At 39.1% G+C, this 24,669-nt stretch overlaps 1 protein-coding gene across 1 annotated transcript in view; it reads left to right on the top strand.

Annotated features, from left to right (window-relative positions):
- LOC140722147 (regulator of G-protein signaling 22-like) overlaps positions 1-24,669 on the top strand; it is a 180,465-nt gene that overhangs the window by 23,733 nt on the left and 132,063 nt on the right. Inside the window, exons 3-5 of the mRNA XM_073037212.1 lie at positions 8,464-8,685; positions 17,386-17,471; positions 20,425-20,561. Of these exons, the coding sequence (XP_072893313.1) occupies positions 8,464-8,685; positions 17,386-17,471; positions 20,425-20,561 (445 nt within the window). The remainder of the gene's footprint in view (positions 1-8,463; positions 8,686-17,385; positions 17,472-20,424; positions 20,562-24,669) is intronic.

Genomic DNA, 24,669 nt, shown 5'->3' on the forward strand with positions numbered 1-24,669 from the left:
TCAGGTCTCTGGCAATGAGTCTGGCTCTGTGGCTCGGAAAGGAAGTGGAGAGGAGATCTAGCAGTTAAGGGATCAGCCAGGAGATTCTATAGATGTGAAAGACTCCTGGATGGTATGTTGATTCCCAGGTGTCAGGATTAGGGACGTCTCAGAGTTGTTCCACAGAGTTCTTAATGGGAGCATGAACAGCCAGAAGTCATGATATGTATTGGTACCAATGGCACAGGTAGGAAAAAGGATGAGGTCCTGAACAGTGAATACGGGGAGTGAGGAAGGATGCTAAAAAGTGCTACAAGGATAGAAACCTCTCGATTGTTGCCTGTGTACACAGTTTTGAGGATAGGATTAGGATGATGTGGCAGATAACTTTGTGGCTGAGGAGTTGGTGCAAGGGGCAAGATTTTCAGATTTGTGGATCTTTAGGATCTCTTGTGGGGAAGATGTGACTTGTACAAAAGGGACTGGTTGTACCTGAACTTGACAAGGAACCAATAACTTAGTGGGCAGGTTTGTTAGAGTTTGAGAAGGATTTGAATAAGATTGGCAAGGGGATGGGAACTGGAGAGATTCCATCATCTAACATGTATAACCCAGGTTACTATGGGAAATGAAGGCTACACCATTGGCGATTATCTTTGTGTCGTCACTAGCCATAGGAGTAGTACCAGAAGATTGAAGGATTGCAAATGTTATTCCTTTGTATTTGGGATAATCATGAGAATTATAAACCAGTGAGTGGACAAACTATAGGACAGGTTTCTCGGAGAGGATTTGGAGAAACATAGTATGATTGGAATAGTCAGCATGGCTTTGTGAGGGATAGATCATGTACCATGAGCCCAACAGTCTTGTTCAGGGGAATGACAAAACAAATTGATGAAGGTAGAGCAGTAGATGTGGTGTATATGTAAGGTGTTCGACATTCCTCATGGTAGGTTCACTCAAAGTCTGGAGGAATGGGACCCAGGGAAACCTGGCTGTGTGGATTCAGATTTGACTTGCCCACAGAAAGCAGAGGGTGGTGGTAGATGGAGTGCATTCTGCCTGGAGGTCACTGACCAGTACTGTTCTGGAATCTTTGCTCTTTGTAAGTTTTATAAATGACCTGGATGAGAAATTAGAAGGGTGGGTAAGTAAGTTTGCAGATCACACAAAGGTAGGTGATATTGTATGTTCCATTTTACATTCATTTATCTGCTCATTTAGTCTTCAGACCCATTAATTTATCATCAAATCCATTCTGTCACTGTGCATTGTATCGTCAGTTAACTTGATCCCCTCATCCTTACCGTTGGTGGGGTTTGAAAACAGCTGAAGCCTCAGGTCCCTTCTGTGTTCAGTAGATTCGATGCAGCAAGGTGCAGAGGTCTACTGAGAATCAGTGAATATGTATGACTTTAGGAAGAGTTGAGCTACAACTTGTGCATTTGTTTTTTTTTTCTTTCTTTACTTTAACCTTTTAATTAAGTTAACATTTATAAATATAATTCGTTTAATCGTATGCAGTGTGCTGTCTGTTGTTTCTTGGCGTTGAGTTGTAACACGGTAGCAAATTACACAGAATTCACACAAACCGAGGTTTGGGATGGGAGAACCATCCCAATCTTATGGATTTGGTGGAATGGGAATGTGTATTGCCTAGACTTGCGTAGCCCAAGGAAACCAGAAGGGGAGTGTTTCATAAAGAGTAGAGGTTCAGGGCACTCTTTGTCTGCACCGTTCATTTGCCCAGTTGTCTATTGGAATGGCCAGACTTATCGGATCATCCAGGCTGTCGTGTTCATCATGTACTGTGATCTCATGCCAAATTCCTGCACTCAGCTCATACTGGAAAGCAGTGTTGAAGGATCTCTCATTCCACCCTGTCTCAACCACGAGAGTGTGGAAGTTAACTGTGTACTACCTCACAGTCCCTTTCCCTTAGCACAGTCCAGGAGTCTCCTGACCCCAAATTAGAAGATTGAACTCAACCACAAATTGCTGGAAAAACTGGTCTGCAGCAGAACATTGTTCTCTTAGAACGTAGAACAGGCCAAGTGGGTATCTATCTAAGATTGACCATATAGGCTAGTTTATGTGCATCATTACTGAACTAACCTGGCTGAGCTTAGCAAGTCAGCTCACACTGGGTAATGAGGTTCTTGCAGTTGTTGAAGTCACTGAAGTATCTGATTAGAATCTTATAAGACTCTATTGTATCCTGGAGCTCATAAGAGGAACACTCAGTTCAGGTCTGAAAACTGCCTGAGGAACTGGGGCATAGTGACTGAGGCTAATGAGACTGCTACTGAGGAGGATGTGGGAGATGCTGATGCCAGGAGTGGGACTGTCTTGGCAGAAAGCTGCTGATTAGCAGCAGCAGCAGAAAGAGCAGTAATGGCTGCCACCTGATTTCTGGCTGACTCTGGTGAGTTGCTGACTCTACTGCCAACCCAATCTCTACTGATTTCAACTTCACCTCCATCTTACCAATGAATTTTAGTCTGGACTGGGCTTGCCACTCTGAGAGTAGCTGTCGCACCACATGAGCCACTTGTGCCCATCCAGTCTCCACTGACTTTAACTTCTCTCCTACTTGACAAATGAATGTCAGGGCCATGGTTACCTGTTCTCTCTCCACTGCATCCATTTTGATGGTCGAATCTTGCTGCCTCAGTGCAGAGGGAGAGGCACTGAAGCAGATTGAACAGTTCACTGATTTATTTTGGTAGAAATGTGCAGAACAAAAGGAAAATAATAAACGTTAGGCCAACAGGGTGGTTAACTGAAACTCTCAAACTAAAGCTAGTGTCAGCATTGCAGCTCAGAAGCAGGAACTATACCCTAAATTAAATCCGCCCCTTTACAGTGTCAATCTTGCACTCAGCTTGCACTTTCCCGGAATGAGGACTAAGGTAAGCAGGGAGCGTTGCTGTTATTGCGCTTCAGTCAAGACTTGAAAAGACTGAAACAAATGGAGGGAAGTTAATCACAACGAAACCCTAATTGGCTGGAACATGCATACTTACAAGTGTGATGGCCAAGCCCTTTCAGTTATTTGCCTGCGAGGCACCCAGACTCCGCAGCAAAGTCCGTGCTTGTGACAACTGCATCTTCCACACGTAGTCATAACCTGATTTCACATCACTCAATTTCTCAGTCAGTGGATTTCTTAAATCCACATTCAAAAAAAGCACACACTGCTAAAAACGAACATATTTCCCAGTGCCCTAGAACTTCTTTAAGTGCTGCGGGACACTATTGAATAATTGAATCCAAAAGCATAATATTACAGATGCTAGAAATACTCAGTAGGCAAACAGCAATGTTGGATGGAGAAATTGAAGTAATGCTTCAGGCTGATTTATAGGACTATGTTGGAAATTATGCTGCTTTAAATACTATATTTTGTCTGTATTATTTATGGTTAAGATTTCTGGATGTATTCCAAAATCAATTGAAGACAAATTATTCATTCAAACAGTTATGATTGTTATTTCTTTATGTAATTATTTTTAATGTATGAGATTATCAACCACCGACTTTCTTGCTGAAGGATCCCTCCTACTTTTGCCACTTAAGTAATACTTAATTAACCCAAGGCTGACATGATTAGTGTAACTTATCTCTTGGCACGTTATTTTTTGACATAAAATATGTTGTTTGTTCTTGCACATTTGATCAGCATTCAATTTGAACTAAGTGTATTGCTCCATGATACGAAGAAGCTAGACAGTTAATACTTTATTGATCTATAGATGTTATGTGTTGAACTTCATAATATGGCAGCACAAAGAGTCAGAAGGAAGGATGCATTATTGCATCATTTTATGTAGTTCTTTGTCTTTATCTGGATACATTTCTCATGGGTTCATCACATGGCACTTTAATCTTATAGCACAGTCAAAAGATATTTTCCCCTTCTCAAAAAAAATTTTTAAATTGGATTTTCAAATAGGTTACAGAATAGAAAGAAATAATATCAGCCCTCCCCCCTCCCCTTAACCCCTCCCTCCTAACATGTCCCTATATATAGGAAAAAGAGGGGAAAAAATTTAAAAAGAAAGAAGAAAAGAAAAAAGAAAGAAAGAGTGCCTGGATACCGGAAGATCCCCACATGCTCTATGGAGTTCAAAATAGCTTTAATATATATATTTATTTATTTCTCCAGATGACCAATAATTTTATCTTCGGAGCACCTATATATTTCATCCTATCTTTTGTAAATAAGGGCACCAAATTTTCAGAAGTATCATATTTATTTCTTAAATTATAAGTAATTTTTTCAAGTGGAATGCAGTTGAAAATTTCATTCTTCCAACGATCTATACTTGGGTATAAATCCGATTTCCAAGTAACTGCAATAGCCTTTTTGGTTACTGCCAATGCAATTTTTATGAATTCTTTCTGATATTTGTTCAATTTGGGTTTCAGTTTTATCCCTTCAATATCACCTAGTAAAAATAATATTGGGTTGTGTGGAAGTTGTGTTCCAATAATTTGTTCCAGTAAAACTCTTAAATTTGTCCAAAAAGGTTGAATTTTAAAACAAGACCAAGTAGAGTGTTAAAAAAAGTACCAATTTCTTGATTACATTGAAAACATTGATCAGATAAATTTGGGTTTAATCTGTTTATTTTTTGTGGTGTAATATATAATTGATGTAAAAAATTATATTGTACTAATCTTAGTCGGACATTTGTATTTGTCATACTGTCATGACATAGTCTTGACCAACTTGTTTCATCAATTTTAATATTCAAATCAGTTTCCCATTTTTGTCTTGACTTATGAATTCCTTGTTTAATTACCTGTTTTTGAATCAAACTATAGATATCGTTACGTACCCCGTAACTGGGTCACTTACCAGCAAAGATAGAGAGGTCCGTTGAAGTCTGATGGTACTATTTTTAACAGCATTTATTGATAAAAATACAAAAATAGTATCAATGCAAACATACAGATAATATACGTCGTCAATACTAAATCTAAAAGCGCGGGTATAATAATAATCAATAAGAAATAGCTCTATCGTTGTCTAGGGGATAATGTATTGTCCGATGGAAATATAAACGTCACTTCAGTTCATTCAAGCTGCAGCTTTTCGTTGGAGAGAGAGACGGATTTTTAGAACTTGCCCGTTTTCCTTTTTATGATGTCGATCCTTCGAAATGTCGTCGGTGGTGATCTCTTCTTTAGCTAAGCCGTCTTCAGTGGTAAGGCCTCAATCCCAGGCAACAGGAAAGGACACAAGTGGGCCTTCCACCGGCTGTCGCTATTAAACGCTGTCACGGGATTTCTAGTGTTTCTCCTGGTGCGTCTAAAGGGGTTGTTTCCAGACCTTCTTTTATCCTTACTCACGGGGTCTCAGATGTCAATCAGGTTGGAATGATGCCACCCCTCAACCAGCCCACTTTTGGTCATTCCCTGAGGGCTTCAAATAAATAGTACAGTACTCAATACACAATTCTGTCTCCAAGAGACAATGGCCGTTTTCCGTGGCTTTGTATCGCTGAGGGGCCAGGACATTCCAAACCCCTTGTGGATTCTGTGTGTCTCTCTCTCATTTCCTGGGTCTCCTGACCTGAATTAATAGCGATCTTGCGATTCTCAAAAAGGAGGGGGCTACTTTGTACCCTTCGGCCCCTCAGAGTTGGGGCACAGGCGTAACAATATAAGAAATAAATTTTTAAATGTTTCCTTTATGAATTAAAGTTTCTATTTCATTAGGTTTCGGCAATAACATTGTTTGACCCTGTTTATCTCTTTAAATAAGCCCTTAATTGGAAATAACAAAAAAGTATTATTTGATATTTTGTATTTATTCTTTAATTGATCAAATGACATTAATATACCACCTTCAAAACAGTCTCCTATATATCTAATCCCTTTTTGAAACCAGTTATATAAAAGTTGATTATCCATTGTAAAAGGAATGTTTATTTTGAATTAAAGGTCTCTTTGCCTATAAAGATTTCTTTATCTCATCATCAACATTTATCTTATTCCATAAATCAATAAAATGTTTTAATATAGGAGATTCTTTCTTTTCCCGTATCCATTTAGATTCCCATTTATATATAAAATCTTCTGGTATATTTTCTCCTATTTTATCTACTTCTATTCTAATCCATGCAGGTTTATCTTCATCAAAAAAAGATGCAATAAATCGAAGTTGATTTGCTTTGTAATAATTCTTAAAATTTGGTAATTGTAACCCTCCTAGGTCAAATTTCCACGTCAATTTTTCCAACGATATTCTTGACATCTTACCTTTCCAAAGGAACTTCCTCACACATTTATTTAACACTTGTAAAAACTTCTGCAGTAATTGTATTGGTAGTATTTGGAATAAGTATTGTAATCTAGGGAATATATTCATTTTTACAGCATTGACTCTACCTACTAATGTTATTGGTAACATCCATTTATCAAGATCTCTTGAATTCTTTTTCAATAATGGCAAATAATTTATATAAATTCTTTTATATCATTATCAACTCTTATACCTAAATACTTTATACCATTTATCGGCCATCTAAATTGAGTTATTAATCGACATTGACTATAGTCTCCTTTAGTAAGGGGTAGAATTTCACTTTTATCCCAATTTATTTTATACCCTGATATTTTCCCATGTTCTTCCAATCTAGAAGATAATTTATGCAGTGAATACAATGGGTTAGTTAGATAAAGCAGAACATCGTCAGCAAATAAGTTAATTTTATACTCCTGATTAACTCTGAAACCCATAGTATCTGAGTCAGTTCTAATTAATTCAGCTAATGGTTCTATCGCCAACACAAATAAAGCAGGTGATAATGGACAACCTTGTCTAGTTGACCTTGTTAACTGAAATGATGTTGAAATTTGGCCATTTGTCACTACTTTAGCTTTGGGATTAGTATTTAAGGTTTTAATCCATTTTATAAAAGATACTCCTAATCCATATTTTTCCAATACCTTAAATTAAAAATCCCATTCCAATCTATCAAATGCTTTTTCTGCATCCAAAGCAACTGCCACACTCATTTCCTCCCTCTTTTGTGCCAGATGAATTACGCTAAGTAACCGAGTTACATTATCTGCCGATTGTCTATTTTTGATAAATCCTGTTTGGTCTATATGTATTAATTTTGGTAAGTATTTAGATAATCTATTAGATAAAATCTTCGCTATTATTTTATAGTCCGTGTTCAACAAAGAAATAGGTCTATATGATGTTGGCTTTAAAAGATCTCTATTTTTTTTGGCAATACTATTAAAATAGCTGTCGAAAAGGATTCTGGAAGTTTATGCATTCTTTCTGCTTGGTGTATTAGCTCCATAAAAGAAGGAATTAATAAATCTTTAAACTTTTTGTAAAATTCAGGTGGAAAACTATCTTCTCCTGGAGATTTATTACTCTGAAGTGATCCTAGAGCTTTTTTGACCTCTTTTAATGTAAAAGGCACATCTAATCCCTTCTGTTCTTCCGAATTCAATTTTGGGAGAGTTATTTGTGATAAAAACCTTTCTATCTCAACTATATCATTTTGTGATTCTGATTGATACAGTTCGGAATAAAAAATTTTAAAAGTTTCATTGATTTCTAAAGGTTTATAAGTAACTTTATTTACGCTTGTTCTAATTGCATTTATCGTTTTGGAAGCCTGGTCTGTTTTTAACTGCCAAGCAAGAATCTTGTGTGATCTTTCACCTAGTTCATAATATCTCTGTTTAGTTCTCATAATTGCTTTTTCTGTTCGATATGTCTGAAGTGTATTATATTGTAGCTTCTTATTAACAAGTTGAAGACAAATTATTCATTCAAGCAGTTATGATTGTTATCCCTTTATGTAATTATTTTTAATGTATGAGATTATCAGCCACCAACTTTCTTGCTGAAGGATCCCTCCTACGTTTGCCACTTAAGTAATACTTAATTAACCCAAGGCTGACATAATTAGTGTAACTTATCTCTTGGCACGTCATTTTTTGACATAAAATATGTTGTTTGTTCTTGCACATTTGATCAGCATTCAATTTGAACTAAGTCTATTGCTCCATGATACAAAGAAGCTAGACAGTTAATACTTTATTGATCTATAGATGTTATGTGTTGGACTCCATAATGTGGCAGCACAAAGAGTCAGAAGGAAGGATGCATTATTTCATCATTCTAAGTATTTCTTCATCTTTATCTGGATACATTTCTCATGGGTTCATCACATGGCACTTTAATCTTATAGCACAGTCAAAAGGTATTTTCCCCTTCTCCAATATTTTTCCAAATTAAAAATTGTTTTCAAAAAGATGAAACCATGCATACTTATTTCTTACGCTCAGATGATATTTTCCTTGCTAACTAAGTGCCCAGTGCTAGCAAAATATTCTTTAACTTGTGGAGATTCCTAATCAATATAACTGTGTTGGCAAAGTGTATGGCTGAGATTAGAGTTCTGTCTTTGCATATTTTAAATATACATTCTGTTTTTATTTCAGAACTTTCCAAAGCAAATTTGGTATAACAAAGAAAGGCAGTTATTTGAAATTATTGACAATGCCAAGAAAAATCTTTTGAAACAGTTGAAAGGTTTGGTGCAGGCTTACATGCCTATTGACCCAATCTACAACGTGACGGTCAAATCAAAAGAACAATGTCCTAAATTTGAACGAAATATCACTGCTCAGCACTGGAAATTTGATGACAAGTTCACTGTAGAGGTTAGTAGATGATTTGCGATTAAAATTATAGGATAATATTAGCTTTAATTGATATGTGCATCAAAACATACAATGAAATGTGTCATTTGCATCAATGATGAACACAGTCCGAGGGTTGTGCAGAGGGCAGCTCGAAAGTGTCAACACACTTCTGGTGCCACATGGCATGCCCACGTCTCATTAACCTTAACCCTAACCATATGTCTTTGGAATATGGGAGGAAACCAGAACTCTCGGAGGAAACCCATGCAGTCACGGGGAGAATGTACAAGCTCCTTACAGACTGCAGTGGGAATCAAACCCTAATCAGTGATTACTGGCACTATAAAGCGATTGTGCTAATCACTACTCTACCAAGCCACCCTTTTGAATACGTCCATCAGAGAGTAAAAATAAGAAAGATGGTTCCTGCGGAAATTTTAATTAGAACAAAATCACTGCAGTTGTCCTACGTTCAAAAGAAAACACTTGAATATTTCATGTTTTTCATGTAAATAAATTTTCAGAAACAGGGATCTGAGTATATATGTGTATAAATTTCAACTTGCTTAGTTTTATATAATGTGTACTGTCATATTTTCTGATTAGTCTGTAGAAAAGAAATTACAGGATTACATTTTCATATAACTTTGAATAGACCATAAATAAGAGTATTGTGATTGCTTGTGAGTATTGCTGAGGATGAGGCTGAACTTAAACAGGAAGAGCAGCTGCAAGAAGTTCAAGAACGTATTACTCATTCATTACCGGATGGAGTTATATTTGGCTTTGCCTCCACAAAAAATTTAATTGCTTGAAAATTCATCTGATTATGCTAGGTACCCTTGCTTTCATTTCTTCAACACTATCTCCTTCAGGGATATCATATTGCAGAATTATGTATCCCATCATTCGGTGATCAATCACCAGATCACAGAAAAACAACTGAGCATGGGATTTATCCATATTTGCCTTCAAAAATCTGATTTATCACATTGGGATGGAAAAGAGTGGATGCAGTTTTTACAGGAGGGTTTTAGGATTCTAGCAAAACAGTGTACATCATATGACATCAGCCACCCATCAGATCCTCGTGTCACGAACACTTGTGTGTATAGATTTTGGGTTTCATGATGCAAGAATAACAGATGATATAGCCATTCATCAGTGAGATTAATTGGTTAGAGTTATCTAGCAGTATCTATAAAGGGCACAGAACTGTAGACCTAGGGCAATGGGAGTAATACGCACATTTGTTACAATGTTAAAGCACATTACCTCAAGAGGTTGTCCTGCATCAAAAGTTCCGACCTACACGTACATTCATCAATCAGGTGGTTGATCCACCAACCACCTCTCCCAACAATCAACCAACTAAGAAATTTGGCTTTAGATGTGGAAAACAAAACATCACAGGTTTCTCATTTCTTGTCTTTTCTCCTGTTGTTGCCAAATAACAGCAAATGGCCACCTAATTGAAAGACATTCTCAGCAATGATCACCATCTTCTTATCAATCAAATGGACATCTAGGTTGAGCAAGGACTTCTCAGAAACTGAAAACTTCTGGGATATGGAATGTTGTTTTAATTATTTTTAGGATCTAAGTATCACTGGGAAAGCCAGCATTAGTTACTCATCCCTGTCTGCCCTTGAGAAGGCGGTAGTGAACCACTGCTGTCTTTCAAACTCCCACATGCCTTTGGATGGGGAGTTCAAGATTTAGTCCCAATAACAAAGAAGAACCTGTGATATATGTCAAAGTTAGAGTGGTATGCAACTTGGAGGAAAACCTGCAGTGGTGAACTTCCCATTTACCAACTTACTCTTGTCCTTCCTTGTTGGATCATGGATTTGGGTGCAGTGAGCTTTGTAGATAGTACACATGATAGCTACTGTGCATTAATGGTGGAATGTTAATGATGGTTGATTAGGTGCTAATATGGCCTACTTTGTCCTGACTATCATTGAGCTTCTGGGGTGTTGCTAGAACTGTACTTATCAAGGCAAATAGAGAGTATTCCATCATGGCTTGAAGATGCTGCTTTGTGCCATGTGAATAGTGATAAAGCATTGGGGTGTCAGGAAGTGAGGCACTCATCACAGGATAACTAGCGTTTGACTTGTTGGGTGGAGGCGCAGATAGTGTTGAGGAAATGGGGAGTCTGTAAAAGGACTTGAACAGATTAGGAGTATGGGGAAATGTAGGGTCATGCACTTCAGTAAAAGGAATAAAGATGAAGACTATATTCTAAATAGAGAGTGAATTCAAAAGTCAGAGATGCAAAGGGGTTTGGGAATCCTAGTGCTGGGTTCCCTAAAGGTTCATTTGCAGTTGGTACTAAGGAAGGCAAATACAAGGTGAGTGTTCATTTTGAGAGAGCTAGAATATAAAAGCCAAGATATAATGCTGAGGCTTTATAAGGCATTTGTCAGACCACTTCTGGAGTAGTGTGTGAGCAGTTGGGGCCCCATATCTAAGAACGGATGTGTGGGTATTGAAGAGGGTTCAGAGGAGGTTCATGAAAATGATCCCAGGAATGAAAAGGTTTACTTATGCGAAGCAATTCCCACAAAATGCTGGAGGAACTCGGCAGGTCTGGCATTTATGGAAATGAATTAAGAGTTGATGTTTCTGGCTGAGATCCTTCATCATCAGGACTGGAAAGGAAGGGGAAGGTGCCAGAATAAGAAAGTGGGGGGGGGGGGTGGGAAAGAGGTCAAGCTAGAAGATGATTGGTGAAGCCAGGTGGGTGGGGATGGGGATGAGGGATGAAGTAAGAAGCTGGGAGGTGGTAGGTGAAGCCAGGTGGGTGGGGATGGGGGATGAAGTAAGAAGCTGGAAAAGGTAAAGGGCTGGATAGCAAGGAAACTGATAGGAGAGTGGACCACTCTCCAATGGGAGATGGGAGAAAGAGCCACTGGGGGAGGTGATAGGCCCATGAGGAGAAGAGGTAAGCGGCCAGAGTGGTAAATAGAAGACAAGGGAGGGGGAGAGGAAATTATCAAAAGTAGAAAGCAATGCTTATGCCATCAGGTTGGAGGCTATCTAGATGGAATATGAGGTGTGCTCCTCCAACCTGAGGGTGGCCTCATTGTGACAGAAGAGGAAGCCATGGACCAACATGCCAGAATGGACAGGGGGTGAGAATTAAAATGCTTGGCCACTGGAAAATTCTGCCTTTTGCAGATGGCGTGGAGGTGCTTGACAAAGTGGTCCCCCAATTTACAGTGGGTCTCACCAATGCAGAGGAGGCTGCATTGGGAGCAACAGAAACAGTAGGCAGTATTGGAGGTGATGTATTTTCTCACCTGGAAAGACTATTTGGGGCATTGAATGAAGGTGAGGAAGGAGGTGAATGGACAGGTGAAGAATCTCAGTTGTTTGCAGAGCTAAGTGCCAGGAGGGAGACTAATGAGCAGGGATAAATGGACAAGGGAATCACGGAAAGAGCAATCCCTGCGGAAAGTAAAGGTGGCGTCTGTTACCAAGAATGATTCGGAGGCTCATTGAGTGGTAGGTGAGGACAAGGGGAGCTATATCATTAAGGTAGCGGGAGGATGGCTGAAAGCATATGTCTGCAAAATGGAGATGTAGGTGAAAGCAGCATCAAAGGTGGGGGAAGGTAAACACCATTCTCTGAAGAAGGAGACATCTCTGATGTCCTGAAAGGAAAGCCTCATCCTGGGAACAGATGCAGCAGAGATGAAGGAACTGAGAAAAGGGAATAGCATTTTTCCAGGAGACTGGGTGGGAAGAAGTACAGTATAGTCATGGGAATCAATAGGTATATAAATGATATTGGAAGACGGTTTGTCTCCAGAGATGGAGACAGATCAAGAAAGGGGAGAGAGGTATCAGAAATGGACTAAATGAATTTAAGGGCAGGGTGAAAGTTGGAGGCAAAGTTGATTTTAAAAACTGATGAGCTCAGCATTAGTGCATGAAGCAGCACCAATGCAGTCATCAATGTAATGCAGAAAGAGTTGGGGAGTATTACCAAGGAAGGCTTGGAACATGGACAGTTCTATGTAGCCAATAAAAGGCAGGTATACTAGGGCCCATGCGGGTGCCCACGACTACACTTTGAGTCTGGAGAAAGTGGGAGGAGGAAAGAGAAACTTTTGAGGGTGAGAACCAGTTATGCCAGATAGAGGAGCATTTGATGGCTCTGAGAATGTACTCGAGTTCAGAAGAATTACGGGGAAATCGCTTGAAATGGACCAATGTTGAAAGGCCTAAATAAAGTGGACATGGAGAGGATGTTTCCAATAGTGGGAGAGTTCTAGGACCAGAAGGCACAGCCTAAAAACAGAAGAACATTCATTTAGAACCAAGATGGGAAGGAGTTTTATTTTGCCAGAGGTTGGTGATTTTGTGGAATTCATTGGTTCATTTGGCTGTGGAGGTAAAGTCATTGGGTATATTTAAAGTGGAGTTTGATAGGTTTTTTGGCAAGAGCATCCAAGTTTATGGAGAGAAGGCAAGAGATTGGGGTTGAGAGGGAAAATAAATCAGCCATGATCAAATGGTGAACCAGACTTGATGGGCTGAATCACCTAATTCTGCACCTGTCTTGTGGTCTTTTAAGTATTGTTCATAAGAACATTAATCATAAATTATGCACAATTTTTACAGGAATGAACACAACTAGACTGAAAAATGGTCAATTTTAGTACAAAATGTTCCAAGTCGTCATGGTGGCACTATGGTTCAAGAACTAAATAGTCCTGACGAAGGGTCTCGGCCCGAAACATTGACAGTGCTTCTCCCTATAGATGCTGCCTGGCCTGCTGCGTTCCACCAGCATTTTGTGTGTGTTAGTTGTGAAGGGTAATAGCTGTTTTCTGAACCTGATGATGTGGGACTTCAGCTTCTATATCTCCTGCCTGCTTCTGCATGATGGTAGCTATGAAAAGATGGCATAGCCTGGTGGTGGGGATTTTTGATCCATGTTGCCTTCTTGAGGTAGTAAAAACTACCAGTGGTGGTGAGGGATATGCCTGTGATGTGTTTGGCCGAGTTTACTTTTCTCTGCAGCTTACATTCCTGTGCATTTGAATTGCCGTATCAGATTAGGATGCATTGGGTGAGGATACTTTCAAATGGACAACTGTAGAAGTTTGTTAGAAGTTACAGTCAAAGAAAAGGAGATAAGAGAGGGGGATTAAAAAAAAGTCATGAATGTAAAGTGAATCCAAAAATATTTTATAGGAATTTAATCAGGAAAACGGTGTAAAACTAGAGGTGGAGCTGACATTTGAAAAAATATTTTTATGCAGGCACAGGGTTGAGTTACTAAATGACTACTGTACATCAGTCTTTTCTAAGGAAGAAGATGCTGCTAGAATATCAGCAATAGAAGATGTAGTTAAAATCTCATTAGCATTAGAACATACAGAAGGGTCCCAAATTAAAGGGATTAAAATCTTTTGGTCAAGATTGGTTGCATTGTGGATTATTGTGGGCACTGCAGAGGCCTGGCTATAATCTGTCAAAGATCTGATTCATGAGTGGTGCCTGTGGGTTGGAAAATGGTAAATTGTAGAACAGTATGGACTTCTTCAGGAAAGTATTTGGATAAATCCTAATAATATACCAATCAGTGTAGAACATTTAGCAAGTGATAAGCAGGAAACTAAATTAACAATCAAGTGGACAAATATGGATTAATTACAGAAAGCTAGCATCAATTTATTAAAGGCAAATTGTATCAAAATAATTTCATAATATTTTTGATGAAATAGAGGGAATCAATGACCAAAAGGAAGCTGATGTACATAATGAGAGGCTGCATTATGGCCTGGTGTGGGAACACTAATGCCTTTGAGTGGAAAATCCTACAAAAGGTAGTGGATTTGGCCCCATACATCAAGGGTAAAACCATTGAGTACATCTTCATGAAATGTTGCCATAGAAAAGCAGCATCCATATCAAAGATTCTCACCACCCAGGCCATGCTCCTTTCTCTCTGCTGCCATCAGGTAGAAGGTACAAGTACCTCAGGACTCGCACCACCAGGTTCAAGAACAGTTACTACCCCTCAACTATCAGGCTCTTGAACAAAAGGGGATAGCTACACTCATTTAAGGACTCTTTTATCTTGTTATTTTATGCCTCTTATTTATTGCTATTTATTTATTATCTGCATTTACAGTTTGTTTACAGTTCCTGATGTTTACAGATCCTGTTTACAGTTACTCTTCTATAGATTTGCTAAGTATGCCAGCAGAAAAAGAATCTCAGGGTTGTAAGTGTTGACAAGTATGTAACTCTGATGATAAATTTTACTTTGACCTTTGTAGTATAAATAAGCTACCAAAGGGCATTTGATTAAATGCCACCTAGTAAGCATGCTATATGTTCTTCACAAATGCATTTGATAAGTGGTACATAATAGACGGCATCCAACATGAAGGCACTGCTGAACTTGCAGTGTTGGCAGATTCAAGTGTGGTGTTCAAAATGAGGCTAGATAAGTATCTGAAAAAGAATTTGCAGGCTATTGGCTGAGGACAGCGATGTACAGTAAACTAGATGAATTATCGCATTGTTTAGTATGGAATTTAGTCTAAATGGGCTCTTTGCATGGTGTATCATTCTGTAATTCTATTTTTTTTAAAAAATCAATTCAGTTGTTTTGATGTGACCTTCCCTTAACAAATCCGTGGTTACCGGTCCTACTTGCTGAATTTTAACATGTGCAGGAATTTTTCCAACGTTATCAAAGTTAGCTTGATTGCTTTTAGTTATGCTTATCTATTCCTTTCTCCCTTTTAGTGCACAGTATCTTTCTGATTTTCTTCCCCCTGCCTTCATCTGGGCAGAAATTTACAACAGCTATCTTAGTCAGGCCACAGCATAGCTAAATCTGAGTTCATTCTCCCCATGACCATGTGGTTTTCCTCCTGGTGCTCCTGTTTCCCTTCCCATTCCAAAGACGTGCAGGTTCATAAGTTAATTTGCAGTGGGTTTAATTATGTAGAGTGGGCTCATTAGACTGGAAGGGCTGTGGCCATGCTGTATTTTTAAACAAGGAAATAAATATAAAAGACTTGGGCATCATCAGGTCCCAAAGTGAAACGTTAATGAGAATTTTAATGGCTTTGTCTGAGTTGTCCTGCTTATTTATGCAATAACTGAATAATTTGTTAAAACTGGAAATTAGACAATGCTGGCAAATTCCTGGAAGATAAATAACCCTGGAGATTTACCTGGCAACCTTTCAGGATAAGTTCAGTTTAAATTGTGTAGAGTAAATTCCAGGACAGCAGGGAGTCTGTGTGTAACTTTGAGTTCATGCTACATTTTTCAGGGTTAGCAGATAAATCCCAACATAGAAAATCATGCTGCTTGTGTTATTCAGAAGAATGAACAATATTTTAGATTTTTCACAAAAAGCATGGGTAAAGGGTTAAATTCAAAAGTGGGAACTGCTTTGGAGGATCATGTTTTAATATAGTTATTTTTAAAATTATTGTAGTTGTAATCAAATGGTGTACACTTACTGTTTGTCATTATAAGTTACTAAAAGTGATACTTTCACTAGCCAGAGATTGTGGAATTATTTAATCACATTTATTATTATCACATCTATTGAACTTTGGGAAGATGGCAGTGCAGCCTCTTTGGGTCCAACCAATGGTGTAGTTGTTCATCCTTTATGCCTTTGTACAATTGCAAGACACTGCTGGATATTAAGAACATTAAGTACCTCAGGACTACCCCACTGGTGAGTTGCTGGATAGCGATGGAGCTGGAGTTGTTGTGTACCATATTGTTGCCTGGACTTGTTGCGTACCATTGTTGCACAGAGGCAGAGCACAGTCCAACAAATGGTGCAAATTCAAAAAAAAAATATTTTATTTAGAGATGAAGCAGAAGTAGGCCCTTCCATTCTATGGGAAGGAATTACAGAGATTCCTTACAGACGACGCCAAAATTGAACTCCGAACTCCAGTGACCCAAACGCTAATAGCTTGGTGCTAACTGCTACGCAATCATGGCGCCTGAATGATTGTCTTGGATGTTTTTCTTGTGATTGCAAGATGCTGTTGAATATTGGTAATATAGAATGCTGCAGGTCCAGTTCATTGGTGAGACAAACAGTGAGGAAGCTGCATGGCCTCAGTTGTTGAGTGGACTAGGTTCATGCCATGGCATCGCCTGTTGTATCCACCTTTGGAAGAAGAAGCTGGAGGGGGTGAAGGAGAGAGCAGAGGTGTGCTAGGTTGGTTGCTCCACCACTGCTACCCTACAGTGTTTGCCCAGTGGAAGACCAGCTGGTTTGTTTTCGCTTTACGAGTTTGTGATGAGGAACTGCTGTTTGCTTGTTCTTGCAGAAAAGTGGCTCCACAACAGCATCCCATGCACCATCAATCTATAGGCCATGCCAGGACTTAGGCTATACTATTTTTTGTGAGTGTATGTTTTTCTCCTATCATAACTATATGTGCTGTGTGTGACTGTTGGTATTATGTTTTGCATCTTGGCTCCAGAGGAACGCTGTTTCGTTTGATTGTTTTGATGTGTATGGTTGAATGACAATTAAACTTGAACTTGAAAAAATTCTATCAATGAAGATCTGTACAGAGTTTTGTCATGCCTTCCTCGGGTGTTAATTAAATCTATTCTTCCATTTATAGTTAAATCTTTAATTAGAGGAACTATAACATGGTAAAGGAAACTAATTTGAAGTCACATTATTTCTGTCAATTTTAGTGCCTGGATCGGGAACAGGGTATTACATGGATTATAAATGAAAGACTTCCAGCATTTCTGAAGAGTGACTGTTATTTTGAGTACAGGTGAATGCTCAATGAACTTTTCTATGTTGTGCTAATGTTTAATGTTGCTTTCATGTTGGTAGCCATAACGTATGTAAACCCAGAGCAACAAGCTCAAAATTCTGGATGAACTCAGCAGGTCAGACAGCATCTATGGAGAGAAAAAGTTCTCTCTATAAACATGAAAAATTCTGCAGATGCTGGAAATCCAAAACATCACACACAGGAAAGGAAATGAAAAAACAGTCGATATTTTGGGCTGAAACCCTTCTTCAGGACACCACAGAGCTATTACAGCATAGAGGGAAGCCATTCAATCCATCCAGTCGGTGCTAGCACTATTAGTGCATCTTCATCTGTCTCATTCCTGCTCTCTTTCCTTAGAGCCCAGCAAATAACTCTGTTTCAAGTGTCTATCCATTTTACTTTGTGGCTTCAATAGAGAAAAGGATAAGACTTTTTGGGAAAACGATAAGACTTGGTTGGCCAAATGACCTTCTATGTTGTAAGTTTTTAAATTAAACTATGAAATCCACCTCATTGTTCTGTTATATTTTAATTTTTTGCAATTTTTTTATCCCTTTGAGTTACAGTTCCAATTGCTTTACTCTGTTACTACTGTCCCTTTGACTATTTCCCCCACTTTTAAACATAGCAATAATATATGCTATCTTCCAGGGCCCTGACATTAATCTCTAATCGAATGTACTTTTATTTAGATATAGTTGTGTCTCTGTTGTTTCTTGAGAAAATGAAATCCATCAGAAGTACAATGTTTCTTAGAGAGTTTGACCCCATCTAGAGAGGTTGATGAAAGTAATTTTGCAGGCTTAAGCAGTAGCTTTGTCAGTTTTATTCCTGTCATGAATCCTACCTTCGATCCATTGACATAAAATACCAACAATTTAAATATATTTCTGCTTTCCTTCAAGTTGCACTCCTGAGGAGAGTCAGGCAGATGTCCTTCTGATCCAATAGAGAGAAGGTGGTCAGGAAGGGACTGATGATGCTAACTCCTGTAGATCTTTTCACACGTTAGCCACATGCACCCACCTGAAATAGTGTTCAATATACTATTTCTAGTCTTCCCCTTCACAGGGACAAATGGGGCAACTGTGGCAAAGGCTCCAAAACCTGAGTGATCACTTGCAAGCATCTTAGAGAACTGTTTGTTAGTGGTGACCATAGTCTGGTACTGTGTGGTACGAGCATTAGTTAAACAGAACATGTTTGCATATTCACACAAAATGCTGGTGGAACGCAGCAGGCCAGGCAGCATTTTGTGTGTGTTGCTTGAATTTCCAGCATCCACAGATTTTCTCATGTTTACGTTTGCATATTGATTTTGTTGTGTTCAATATCTGAATTTAAATAGTTTCAAATGGAAAACTATTCAATCACCAGTGAATCTGCTCAAAATGTGGAAGAATTGCAATCTAAGTAACTTTGACTTGATTGGTTATTGATGCCAGATGGGGTGGTTTGAGTATCTCAGAAACTGCAGATCTCCTGGAATTTTCATGAACAACAATCACTAGAGTTTACAGAGAATGGTGCAAAAAAAAACAAAAATAAAAAAAATCCAGTGAGCAGTAGTTCTATGTTAATGAGAGGGGTCAGGTGAAAATGGCCAGACTGCTTCAAGCTGACAGGAAGGTGACAGTAACTCAAATAGGCAAGTGTTAGAACACTGGAGTGAAGAAGAGCACCTGTGAATGCACATGTTGAACCTTGCAATTGATAGGCCACAACAGCAGAAGACCACAAACTTACACTTTGTGGCCACTTTATTGGGTAAAGGATGTACCTAATAAAGTGACCACTGATTGTACATTTTCCCAGGTTTGAAAGCTCATAGTCTTGAAATATTACTGCTGCTTCTCTCTCAACCGACACTTCCAACTATCTCCAAGATTTTTTGCTTTTACCTCTATTGTTTGATCATTATGTGCCTGTTGTATGGCATGGGTGATCATGGTCTTTGCAGGATCATGATCTTGGTAATTTTTTTCTACGGCAGTGGTTTGCCATTGCCACCTTCTGGGCAGTCTCTTTACAAAACGGGTAACCACAATCATTATATTCTTCAGAGATTATCTGCCTATTGTCATTGGTCACATAATCAGGACTTGTGATATGCACCAGTTGCTCATATGACCATTTACCATCTGCTCCTACAGCTTCACGTGTCCCTAATCAGGGGGATAATCACGTGCTACACCTTGCCTAAAGGTGACCTGCAGGTGAACAGAGGGAACAGAGCTCGTCCTTTGGTAGAGGCGTATCGCCACCGCACCACACAATAATGTAAAACTTTAAATTGGTTAATCACAAAGCTACCTTTCTTGGAAAATTTGGTGGAGGGATCGACAGGTAGAAGTTATAGATTTAAAATTAACAAGAAAAGATTCAGACAATGGATAAGTATTGTTTTTATTCATAAGGTTGTGATTATCTTAAATGCTGTACCTAAATTGGAGAGGAAAATCTGGGGGGAAAGCTAGAGGTTAGGAAGATTCTTTATGTTTCAGGATTTGCAGAATTCAGGACAGAAAACTTAGTCAAGCTCATCATAATTAAGTTTATCAAAGAGCCAGTACATGAATGACAGGTTGAAAGACAACTGTTTGTGTTCCAATTCAAAGTCCAAGAATATATTGAAAAGCAAGCATTCTTTTACAATATCATGCTCTTCTCCAATTTTTAAATATTCTTCTTCGTTCTTTCAGAATATATTAATGTTGTTCTTAGAGATTTATCACATATCTCAACGTTACTAAGATTGCCACCTATTATAGTATGATGTATATCATTGGATTAAACTTCATAGATTACAGTATTCATAGTATTGATGTAAAGAATGAATTTACAATGTGGTATTTTAATTGTTTTTTTAAAACAAAAAGAAAAGCAATGTGTTTAGTTACCTAAGCACCACCCACTGATCAAAGATTGTTCCTTTTATTAAATGCAGACTTGCAAAGCTGCTGTCTCAGTTGGAATGCAAAAATGGCTCTGTGATGGTCCCACAGCACCTTGAAGAAAAAAAAACAGCTGCACTTAAAACTGTAGACAAGGCTGAAGATATCATGAAGTTACATATTTGCTTTGGTGAGGTAAAGGCCAACCTGTTGTGACATCAGTGTGCAGAGAGGCATTTGTGTCTTCCTCTAGTGTTAAGTTTTTATTAATATAACTGGAATGTGTTACCATTGATAAAGGAATAACTATAAGCAAAGCTAAGCTAGTGACTAAAAGCCAGCAAATCAACCAGACCTGAATGGCCTACTGTTTGGTTCCAAATGAAGTGACTGCAAAAAATAGCAAATATTTGTCAAAGAAATGGGCAACAATTTAGCCTGACTTCAAGTGTGAAAATACAGAAACTGATGTTTAGAAAGTGTAATGGAACTTTAAAAATCATGTTCAAATGGATTGGAGCATGGTTTTATGAGAAGGAAACCATGGTGGACAGACTTTAGAGTTTACTGAGGGTGTGACTGGTAAGGTAGGTTTTAGGAAAGTATTTAATAAAGTACCACATTAAGGGTTCAAACACAAAATCAAGGAATATGGGGTTGTATACCATTATAGATAGAAGATTGGTTAATGAAAGGTATCCATGAGTGTAACATTCAGCATGAACGTCTGTATCTTGTGAAGCTGAAAGAGATGTGGGATGCATCTTGAACCTTGTGCAAGGCTTGTGCAGAAATTGCAGGGGATCTTGCAGAGGTGTATAAAAGGTTCTTAGCCACAGGTGAGGTGCTAGAATAATGAAGGATAGCTAATGTCGTTCCACTGTTTAAGAAAGGTTTTAGAAATAAACAAGGAAATTATAGGGCAGTGAGCCTGTTGTCATTAGTGGGTAAATTATTGAAAGGTATTTTAGAGGACTGGATATATAAATATTTGGATTGTAGATGTTTTTGTTAGTTCATCATCCCTAATGCCAGCTGCAACTCATCAGAGTTCTCTGTCCTGGTCCAGGCTTTCTACTTGTCTCCAGGTATAGCCTGTCTTTGAAGATCCATCCTCTCCCAGGGAAGACTCTTTGGAGCTTTTGTTGCTATTTCTGTCATACTGGATTTTTATGGGATGGGGTTGCTAGCTTACCTCCACCTTTTGCAGCTGGGCCTGGGACCATCCATTGTGGAGTTGTGTATTTGGATAGATGGGGCCTAATTATGGATAGGCAACATGGCTTTGTGCATGGTAGGTGTGTTTAACCAATCTTGTAGAGTCTAATTATGGATAGGCAACATGGCTTTGTGCATGGTAGGTGTGTTTAACCAATCTTGTAGAGTTTTTCAAGGGGGTTATCAGGAAAGTTGCTGAAGGAAAGGTAGTGGATATTGTCTACATAAACTGCAGCAAGGCTTTGACAAGAGCCAGCATGGGAGATTGGTCAAGAACTTTTAAGCTTGTTGGCATAAATGATGAAGTAGTAAATTGTCCTGATGAAAAGGTTGCGACCCAAAGCTTTGACTGTTTATTTCCTCCATAGACGCTGCCTGACCTTATTGAGTTTCTCCAGCATTTCGTTAATCTGGATTTCCAGCATCTGTACAATCGCTCATGTTTAAAATTGGGTTTGACACTGACTTCACGGGAGATTGATGCTGCAGGAATGGGTGCTAGATCCATTGTTGTTTGTCATCTATGTTAATGATTTGGATGATAATGTGGTTAACTGGGTCCCCAACTTTGCAGATGATACCATGATTGGGGGCATAGTGTACAGTGAGGAAGGCTATCAAGACTTGCTGTGAGATCTGGATCAGCTGGAAAAAATGGATTGAAAAATGGCAGATGGAATCTAATGTAGGAACGTGATATGTTGCACTTTGAGGAACAAACCACGGTAGGACTTGCACAGTAAATGGCAGGGTGCTAAGGAGTGCGGTAGAACAAAGGGATCTGGGAATACAGGTCCATAATTCATTGAAAGTGCATCACAGGTAGATAAGGTTGTAAAAAGACCTTTCAGCACATTGGCCTTCATAAATCAAGTATTGAGTACAGGAGATGGGATGTTATGTTGAAGTTGTATGTGCCATTGGTGAGGCTTAATTTGGAGTATTGTGTGCAGTTCTGGTCATTTACCTATAGAGGTCATAGGTTAAGGGTGAAAGGTGAAATAATTCAGGGGAAAATGTTGGAGAACTTCTTCACGGGGTGGTGAGAGTGTGGAGTGTGCTGTCAGCAGATGTGTGGATGGGGTTCAATTTCAACATTAACCAGAAATTTAGTTATCCAAATGGATGGAGGGATGTGGAAGACTATCTTCTAGGTGCAGGCAATGGGACAAGGCAGAATAATAGCCTGGCACAGACTAGAAGGGCTGAAGGGTATGTTTCTCTGCTGTTGTGTACTATGACTCCAAAGTTTAATACTTGAACAACAACTGTTTATGTCATTGAATCTGACTGGAACTCATCCAGGTTTGATGATAAAACAAGGGGAAGTGAGCTGTAAGTGTTTGATGCTGCTGGTGGGTCTAACACGCTTGCATCCATAAATGGATATGAGCATGTTAAATAATGGATAAAAAAACAGAATATATTTTGGGGAAATATGAGGTTATCCAGTAGAGAATGAAGAAACAAAACGTTCTTTAATGTGAGCGTCTTTGCACATGAATCACAGAAGTAAGCCTACATGTACAGAAAAGCACAGACTACAAAGTAAAATATTCCGATTGCTCTTTCTGCACTAGTGTAGGGGCTTTGTTGAGATGATGTTTAAAGTACTGTGCGTAGTTTTCTTCTCATTGAGAAAGTATTACTTGCCGTAAGAGCTGTGCAACAAGATTGATTCCTGGAATGTGTGTGCTGTCTGTCCTATGAAGAAAGACTGGGTTAAGTGAGCCTACTGTAAGTTCTCTGTATTGAAATATAAGATTAAATGGGTTTAATAAACTCATGGGTGGGAGCAACTGGTCTGACTAATAATATTTCATTAATCATAGGTGTTAATGACATATTCTGCAATGCAGAAGTGAAATCGAGATTGTGTGAGGCCACAAAATGTCCAAAATTGTTTGCCCACTTGGTCTGCCAGCTATCTCTTGATATTGCTGGTGAGGTTAATATGCTTGCATCCTAAACCCTTTAAAAGCAAGGCAGCCACCACATTTCCTGGTAGAAATAAACATGTGGTTGTGCTGGAACAAGTCTTTTACTATCCAAAAACTGATATTACCAGAGATCGCTCCCTACACGACTCCTTTGTCCATTTGTCCTTCCCCACTGATCTCCCTGGCACCTAACCTTGCAAGCGGAGCAAGTGCTACACCTGCCTCTACACCTCCTCCTTCACTATCATTCAGGGCCCCAAACAGTCCTTTCAGGTGAGGTGACACTTCACCTATGAGCCTGTTGGGGTCATCCACTGTATCTGGTGCTCCTGGTGTGACCTCCTGTATATCAGTGAGACCCGGCGTAGATTGAGAGACCACTTTGCTGAGCACCTATGCTGCGTTTGCTAGCAAAAGCAGGATTTCCCCATAGCCAACTATTTTGATTCCACTTCCCACTCTCATTCTGACATGTCAATCCATGGCCTCCTCCACTGTTGCAATGAGGCCACACTCAGGTTAGAGGAGCAACACCTTATATTCCATCTGGGTAGCCTCCAACCTGATGGCATGAACATGGATTTTTTTTTTTCCGAATTTCCGGTAATGGCCAACCCCACCCCCTTCCTTCAACACTCCCCATCCCCGTTTCTCTCTCTCTCTCTCTTGTCTCCTTGCCTGCACTCTCTGGTGCTACTCCCCATATTTTTCTTCCATGACTGCCTATTAGAGTCCCCCTTTCCCAGCTCTGTACCTCTTTCACCAATAAACTTCCAAGCTCTTTACTTCACCCCTCCCGGTTTCCCCTATCACCTTGTGTTTCTTCCTCCCCTCTCCCCACCTTTCTTACTCTGACTTGTAATCTTTTCTCTGCAGTCCTGAGGAAGGGTGTTGGCCTGAAACGTTCACTGTATTTTTTTCCATAGATGCTGCCTTGTCTGCTAAGTTCCTTCACCATTTTGTGTGTGTGGTGGTTGGATTTCCAGCATCTGCAGATTTTTCTTTTTTTTTAAATTGATATTACTAAACCCATTTTCACAATGAAGGATTTTAATTAGAGGGTCTTTCAACCAGGATTGAGGCATCTTGCTGGGAGCATAGGAGAAAGATTGCATCTACATGCCACCTGTCTTAACTTAG

Source organism: Hemitrygon akajei, chromosome 1 (genome assembly GCF_048418815.1).
Source record: "Hemitrygon akajei chromosome 1, sHemAka1.3, whole genome shotgun sequence".
Lineage (NCBI taxonomy): Eukaryota > Metazoa > Chordata > Chondrichthyes > Myliobatiformes > Dasyatidae > Hemitrygon > Hemitrygon akajei.